This window comes from Corvus moneduloides, chromosome Z (genome assembly GCF_009650955.1).
Source record: "Corvus moneduloides isolate bCorMon1 chromosome Z, bCorMon1.pri, whole genome shotgun sequence".
NCBI lineage: Eukaryota > Metazoa > Chordata > Aves > Passeriformes > Corvidae > Corvus > Corvus moneduloides.
The window spans coordinates 51,250,450-51,259,031 of record NC_045511.1 but is presented as its reverse complement, the minus strand read 5'-3'; the positions used below and the strand labels follow the sequence as shown (position 1 = coordinate 51,259,031).

At 45.2% G+C, this 8,582-nt stretch overlaps 1 protein-coding gene across 1 annotated transcript in view; it reads left to right on the top strand.

The window, feature by feature from the left end:
* Positions 1 to 1,235: 1,235 nt before the first annotated feature.
* Positions 1,236 to 8,582, top strand: part of LVRN (laeverin) — a 37,278-nt gene continuing 29,931 nt past the window's right edge. Inside the window, exons 1-2 of the mRNA XM_032097173.1 lie at positions 1,236 to 1,828; positions 7,325 to 7,467. Coding sequence (XP_031953064.1) covers positions 1,236 to 1,828; positions 7,325 to 7,467 — 736 coding nt within the window. The remainder of the gene's footprint in view (positions 1,829 to 7,324; positions 7,468 to 8,582) is intronic.

Below are 8,582 nucleotides of genomic sequence, written 5' to 3'. Positions count from 1 at the left end.
AGTTGCTTTAACTCTAGTGACAAAACAGCTGTAATACCTAATCCAACGCCTCAATTTTACAAACAGAGATGTTTGGTGTTGGAGGTAGCTCTTGTATGGACTACAAGCCCCAGGAAATTGTCTTGGGTTTAAGACAATGTGGGGGGTGTGTGTTGTTTAGAAGTAAATTAAAAAGTAAAAAAAAGGAAACAAAAGGAGGGGAAAACCCTGCTTGTAATCATAATTACAAAGTGTCTGAGGCAATGACACCCAAGAGCCACTGTTCCTGGCTTCTGCTCCCATTAATGCATGGCTCATCGTTACTTAAAAAAGGAGCTGCAACTGAGAAAAAAACACCAGGCAAATTTTACAAGGTTTCATTTTTCAATATGGCTCGCAATCCAGCCCCAACTGGCAAACCCTTTAAGTATGTGTTTAACTGGGAACACGGGATTAATCCTCTTGATTGTAATGGGGTTAACTATGTACGAACAGCACAGTGATGTTTATAGCCTCAACTGAACTACATAAGAAATGAGACTCTAAACGAGGGCTATTTATTAAAAACTCACTTTGGTCATGCCTTTATGTGTACCGAAGATTTCTGACTCAGTCTTCTAACATGTAGATTTCCTCCGAAAACAGATATGCTCTAACCACAATACTTTGCACACCTCAAACAGTGACCCCGCCATTTTCTCGTCTTTTCTGCTGCCACTGTGGTAAAAGACGTAGGAATATTTGTGAGTTTTGGGGTTTTTTTTTTTATTCTTCCGGCCGGTACATGGGGAGCCCCCATCTCAGGGCCGACAGCCTTCTCCGGTACCAGGACTTTCTGCAGGCCCGAGCCGCCGCCCTGCGCTGAGACACGGCCGGGATAACCGGGGGGCTGTTCCGTCTGTCCGGGCAGCGCCGTTATCCCTGATTCCCAGAGGGTCTTCGGCATCCAGCACCGTCCACCCGCTCGGACTTAAGGAGCGTTTCCCCGCAGGCTGCTGAACAGACGGGACGGGGCAGCCGGCAGCCTCCCCCGGCTAAGGCTGCCGCTCCCCCTCTGCCCGCCGCGCCCCGCTCCCCGCACGGGGCCGGCGTCCCGGGGCCGCCCGCCCCGCTGGAGCAGCCCTTGGCGGAGAGGCTTCCCCGGGACGGGGGGGAACCCGACTCCCCTGGCCCGGCTCGTCCCGCCCTCGGGCGCGCTCACTCCCCCGCCCCGTAAGTAGCGGCGGCCGCGGCCGTCGGGGCGCAGAGCGGCGGGGATGGGGACCCGCGGCGGGGGGCTCTACGTGGGGCGGAGGGCGGCGGCCGCGGGGGCCGCGCTGCTGCTGGCACTGCTGGTCGCGCTCCTGGCGCTCGCCGCTCTCTACGGGCGCTGCCGGCAGGAGGCGGCGCCGCCGCCGCCCTCGTCCCGCGCCCCCGGCCCCGCCGCCCCTCCGGCGCCCGCTCCTGCCGCCAGCTCCGTCCGCCGCCTGCCCCGCCACCTCTTGCCGCTCCACTACGACCTGGAGCTGTGGCCGCGGGTGCGGCCGGGCCAGGCGGGGCCCTTTGCCTTCACCGGGCAGGTGAACATTACGGTGCGCTGCCTGCAGGACACGGACACGGCGGTGCTGCACAGCGCCGGGCTGCGGAGCAGCGGGGCCGCCGCCGTGCGCGGGCCCCTGTCCGAGCCGGGCGCCGCCGTGGAGGTGGCGGGGCTGCAGCAGGAGGAGGCGGCCGAGGTGGCGGTGCTGGAGCTCCGCGGCCGGCTCCGGGCCGGGCGCCGCTACGTGCTGCAGCTGGGCTTCCAGGGCCGGCTGGAGGAGGACCTCGACGGGCTCTTCCTCACCCGCTACACCGACCGGGGGCGGAGCAGGTAGGCGGCGGCGGCGGCCGCTGCGGGCACCCCGCGCCCTGAGCCGACGGCAGCGCGGCTGCCACGGTCTCTCGGCGGGGTCGCCCGTGCCGCGGAGGCTGCGGGCGCTGTCACCGCGCCGGGCGGAGCCGCTCGCTGCCCGGGCGCGGAGGGGCGGCCGCTGCGCACGGCGAGAGCACCTCCCGGGGACCGCATCGCGGGCTCCAAGGGGTGCGTGCCGCGAACTCTGGTCTGTGCCCATTCCGGCCTCTCTGCTCTCCGGAGAGCATCGGGCAGTCTGCCCTGGCTCTCCGTCGGCAGGTGACTTCTCCTGCACCACCGGCTGGACAATTTCTGGTCTCTCAGTGTGTTTGGCTGGCAGCGAGGGGCTCAGACAGTACCTGTCTGGGAGACAGGTAGCCCGTCTCACAGTCTTCATCCCCGCCGCACACGTGTCCGTGTAGCACTGACAACTCCCCACCTCCTCAACCTGTATCTGTGGGAGCATGTCTTTATCAAGAACTCGGGATTCTGGCTGTGTATTTGGGCATGAGTTTAGAGACGCTGGCCACATGCAGTTTCAGAGGTATGGTGGAGTAGGATCGGTGGCTGCTTTAAACAGCTGTATCTTGTAGGTGCTATTGCTCATCAACTTGTTCAGCCGTCACCAGACTACCCGTGATTTGCGTAGTGGGTGCTATTAGGATGCTTTCCTTCTCTTTCGAATTGCAAAATCAGTGTTGGGGCTGCAGCTTATCAAGTAGTCAATAATCTCAAACATTTTCACCCTCAAAATAATTCTTTTCTCTTTTCTTTTCTTTTCTTTTCTTTTCTTTTCTTTTCTTTTCTTTTCTTTTCTGAAACTTGCTAAAGAGAAGTGAAATTTAAGATTAGGATTTAAGTACTTCCACTGGAAGACAAGTTTCTCAAAATAGGAGTTTGAAGAAGAGGCAGATGAATTGCTTGTTTTAAAACTATCTCGTTTTTTAATAATTAAAGTTGTGGTGATTTGCTGGGCAAACACCGTGTCAAAAGGAAGCCCAGGGTTAACATTCAAGTATTCTTGGCTCCAGCCTATCAATGAGTCCACTAAAATAAACTGTATCTTAGCAGTTCATAGCCTCCTTGTTTGAGCAGGTGAAGTGCAGTCACTCAAAAGATCTATACATTCAAGCCTCTGTATGAGTAGTAGCAGTAACATGAAACCACGAAGTGAAGTTAATAGTTTTTATTGAAGTGGAGGAGGACTGTGTGGCGTTTCTCAACAAGTTGGCTTTTCAGCTGCCAGCTCTCGTGTCAGTCTTGATACCATTGTCTGCCACATCTGGAAAATGTAACTTATACAGACTTTTTCTTTTTTCTTTTTTTCTTTTTCTTTTTTCTCTTTCTCTTTTTTGAAAAAGGTGATAATTTGGTAAACCTTAGAGAAAAAATGCAGTATGACAATAAGTATTTTAGGAAGCACAGTCTGTTTTTCTTTAATTGCTATTTCTTCATTCACTGATTGTTCACAGGATTATTTGTGCAATTTAAGGTTAGAAAAATCTAGAATATTTTTATTTACATAGCTTTATAAAAATCCAAATAAGAAAGCAACAAGTCCTTAATTACCTAATACTGTGTCAGTGTGCTTTCTGATGTTGTATTAATTCAGTTAAGTCCTATCTAAGTGATGCCTGAAGATTTTTGCTTTTTATGTATTTTTCGTATATTTGTAGCTTTGTAGACTATTAATACATGATTATACAGAGACTGGTATTTTTCCTACCCTTTCTCTTATGTTTTAGAGGAATAAGCTAACCTTCTAACACATTCCTGAAATACTGTTTAGTCTTATTTTCAAGTAGAGGACCTACAAGAAGAACATTTTGTTTTCCAATCAGAATCTGAGAAGACATAACAAGAAGTAGGGCAAAGAAGCCCTGGACCAACTCCAATGGGACAGTACCTGGGGAAAAATTACCTAAGCAACTGCTCTTCTAACTGGACAATGTTTGTTAGATATGATAATTTGTTAAACTTATAAAAATTATAGAAATCTGATACTGGCGTGCTGACAGCCCATAACTGCAGATGCACCTGGAAGCTTCCAATGAAGAACTGCTTTTTTTATCTTACCATTTTAATACTGTTGCAAGGGTTTTTGTCTTTTGATATCAGGCAACATAAGAAACACTGAATTAGATGCTTTTTTTTGATTCTGACTGTATAAAATCCAGAGTGTCTGGAAAAAAAAAAAGGCTGTCATCAGCCTTGCTGCAACAGTAGAAAATAAGAAAAAAAGTTTTAAAATCACTCCAATCCTGTGTATAATTAAATTTCCAGTTGTTTAGAGGGTTTATGACAAATATTCCATTTCATTCTTAGATCATCATGAAGCACTAATGAAATGTGAGATTGCAGTCTGGTTAAAAAGATGGCAGTGGTATTTAGACAATGGAATAAATCAAAGGAAATCCACTGAGTGCAGATGTAATATATTGTTTTGGTTATTTGTTCCTGCACACATTACTGATATGATTGAGTGATTTTGCATATTTTTCCTGCTTTAAAAAAGGTTTTCTCTGAATCAAGGGTATTCAATAGCATCTTGTTATTTTTCCTTCACTAAGATTTAGGTCATCACTTTACCAACCATTTCCTAACCTGATGGGTTCCAATAACACTTAAGGGGTTTTGGATTCTTTTTTTGGAGTAGATGTGTTTTGAGCAATTTGTAAGGTCTGTCAAGGTATTAATGATGGAAAAAGTTGTATTCTAATGGATTACATAGATGAGGAGTGATGTGAAAACTTTCAGTGCCCTTCAGCTGTCAGTACAAAGCCAGTTACTGTTCTGCAAGGAAATTTTCATCACCAGCAGACTGTTCTGTAATTTTCTAAAGTGACTCATACCAATCTTCAGTAGACCCTCAGGTCACTTTCCTGCAGAGGGTTTCTGACCTCAGCACCTAACTGAAACTAGCAGCTGTAGTAGACAATGTGACATCTATCTATGGTTATGCAGTCCTGTATTTCTTACATGTGCTAGAAGCCTTAGTGGTTTTTGTGATTTCTGCTCGTGGACTACTAGAGGCCTCTCATTTCAGAGGAGTCTGAGCAAGACAAGCTTTGAGAAGTGAAGTCCCTGAAATGTTTGTTCCATCTGGAATTTTTTTGGTTTTTTTTTTTGGTCATATTTCTTGGTTAGCTAACCCCAGTGCTCATGTGCTGGGTTGGAAAGCTGTTCAGAGAGACAACTATTTGCAGAAGTCTTAACCTTACCTCTATGGAAAAAGAATAAACCAAAGCTCCAACTTCACTGCATACCCAACACGGGCGTTGTTTGTTATCAGTTTGACCATTGATGACTGCATGTGTTTTTACTGTTGCTGACAATTTGTGCTACCTGCCTGATCATGTCTTACACACAAAAGAAAACGCTGAAAAACGGGAGCACTTGTTATGGATAAAGGACAGCCCGTATCTGCAGTGCTTGCAGGAGCAAAATAAGTGAAAAGGGAAGAAGCTCAGACTTCGCTAGCATTGAGTGTTTGAAGGCTTTCCTGTTGAAATGGTGAATCTGTATTCTGCATGTAGCTGTGGTAGTCCATACCAGGATCTGGGTAGGCAGAAAGATAAAGAAATCACTTTTGCTCTTCTTCTCCAGCACTGCTGGCTCAAACATACACAGTGCAGGAGTTCTGTTGTCCATCATTCTGCACAGAGATCTTGCACTGCTACGAATGAGCTCATGTATGCTGCTTCAGAGTTAGAGGATTCTGTAGCCTGTACTATGAAGTGCAGGCTTTATGCATGTCACTGTTCACATCAGTATTTCAAAATCCTTTTGGAATTTTGCTTGGTAGCCACTCTGCACACATCCTGTGCATAAAATACTTGACTGGATAGGGCTGAACAGGCATTCCAAAGTGTAACCAAACACAATATTTGCTCTGGTTTTTATCAGTTGCTTCTGCACCAATTAGTAGAATGTAGTGCAGATCTGACTCATTACATGCTGTGTGTATGGGTACTGTCCTGATCTCTTCTTGCTTGTTTGGGATGCCTCAGTGCTAAGAATCAGCGTTTCTGACCCTGGTGTGAAAACACTGTTGGGGAACTCCTCAACTACAACAGAAAAATATTTGCCCTGTATTATGAGGTGATTGAAGCAGGAGATGATGCCATTCTCGTGTGCCCAGCTGCTGGCACTGCTTGACTGACAGGTGTGGAGCTTTGAGGACCATTGTGTGTGTATTTTTTCTAATTCTTGGTACGGATGCCCTTATGTGAACCACTCAGATGTACGGCCTGTTGAGGCACCTGCCACAAGACACGGTGATTTATCTTTTGCTTCCAGCAAGTGTGTGTTCAATGAGAAGAGTCAGAGATCACTCCAACAGTAAATTTGGTTTTTAATACTTAACAGTTAATAAGTATTAAGTACAAGTAAGTATTTTAATATTGAATAAGTGCAGATGGATTAGTGGTCAATGCTCTACACTTAAAGTTGGTATAGGATACAAAGATTATTGAGTAAGTTTCCTATAAAAAATCTTAAATGTTGCATGCATGTAAAAAATGTCACCAGCTCATCCATATCTGATGCCAGGAAAGGGGCCTTATAGCCTCAAGGATAACTTCAAGAGGTGTACCTCCTTGAGGGGAGATCACTGCCCTGCAGCCAGGTGCTATGGAGGGAAAGCTCAACAGACTGATAGCTGTGGATATTACGGTGTTATGTGATTGATTTGTAGTCACTTTTTCTGCTATTAATGCAGTTCCTACCACTTCCCAGTCCATTCCACTCTCCAGTCTTGGTTTGCTGCTGAATTCTCACTGGCAGCCTCACACAGTAGGATTAACCTTGATTGGACCTACTTGCTGAGCATCTGAGTGGAGCAAGGCTCACTTGGTTCAAACAGGAGGAGTGCATCCGTCACAGTGTGCCACAGAGGTCTGCCTCAAGTGAGGATAAAGGCATAAAGGATCCTTTTGAATGTTACTCTGGGCTTGCCAGTGCACTGGGACAGCACTGGTGCTGGATTCACAGGGGTACTTCTCTATGGGATTTGACAGAGGTGTGCGAGTGTGTGAATATGCAGGTAGCTAACAGTTATTACAATTTTTTATTAAAATGTATGATTAATTAATAAGAGTGCATGCATTAGGGAGAAGACCAGGTGTAAAGAGATACAGCCTGCTGTATACAAAACTTTAGTCAACTTGTTTTAGTGAACAAAGTAGAAATGCTCAAAAATTTAAAAATAAGATAGCTAGAAAAGGCCTGTGAGAAAAAAAAAAACAACAAGATGCAATTAAAAAAGACTGCTTTTCTCTACAAGCATCCAAACTGAACTGGCTATTGGGTATGGGGATTTAGTCATGACTTTAAATAATAGCCAGATATTTTCTGAATCTGCATATCTACATGCTTCACTTGCTGCTTTTTCTAATTTGATGTCTCTAGGTGTTATATATGGATTTTGATCAGATGTAGCATGCTGAATTAATCTTATTTGCATTTTTATTACAGTATGCTCATTGCCTCCCAAATGGAACCAACGTATGCCAGGAGAGTTTACCCATGTTTTGATGAACCTGCCATGAAGGCCACGTTTAATATCAGAATTGTCCATGACCCAAGCTATGTGTCTCTTTCCAACATGCCTGCTATTGGTAGGTAAACAACAAGTTGATGTATGGGTTTTTTTACCCCTACATAACTTCTAAAAAGGGTGCAATTCATATGAGAAGATTATATCATTCTAAGAAGTGCTCTGTTGTCCCTTTGCTAATGTCTTCAAAAGGCACAGAAAATCTGTGTCTATGAACTTAAAAATTTGGACACTGTTACTTATAATTACTGTGTCTCTGATGGCAGCCATTCTGTTGGACAATTTTATCAGCTGTAATGTGCTCTCCTCTGCCTGCTGGAGGCTGCACAGGGTTTGATTTCTGGTATTTACTGCTTAGTTAGTGTGTCTGTCTTACTGTGTGACATCATTTTAAAGCAAAATGGCAGCCCCAGGAATGCAAAGCCTGTATTGGTGATATCAAGGCATTCCTTTAATTCTCAATAGATGTTACAATATTTACAACAAACAAAAAATTGTTTTGCCAGGCAGAGACATTCCAGCCTCCTGTGTTTGTGTAGAATAAGAACAAGAGGACTATAAGGCTCTGGAGATGCTCCTTCTGTCCCTTGCTGGGATGTCATGTGAAATGTCTATGGGGTATAAAATTCCAAACAAATATTCCAGATTAGTATTCCTAGAGAAATCCATTGGGTCTCTTGCCTCCTTCTTAAAAACACTTTTTTTTGCAGTTCAATACCATGAATCTTTATTTTTCAACTGAGTAATTTTCAGCCATAAAACTAAGTTTTATGGGATTTTCATGGAAACTAAGTAACTTGGGAATTATAATAGGTGGGATCTCTGTGAGAATCACTGGAAGCATTTTCTACCCCAAAGTATCTTGCCTATGTCCTCCTTACTTAGAAGGAAGGTATCTGATTAAGTATTTAATAATTCTTAGGCAGACATGACCAATATTTGAATCCTAATGGGTTGTATGAGATAGGTAGAATTGTTGTTTAGATAAGTAGCATGGGATAAATTGTCCTCAGCTTGCCCACAACTTAAAACTGATGGAGTTTGGTATCCTTCCAACACTTCAATTAAGAAGCTCAGGAATGGATTTTTGCTGTTTGCATGGAAGGTCACAACTCTGACACCTGTCAGTAGCAGCAAGTCTGGCTGCTTTCCTTCTACCACAAACATATGAGTTAG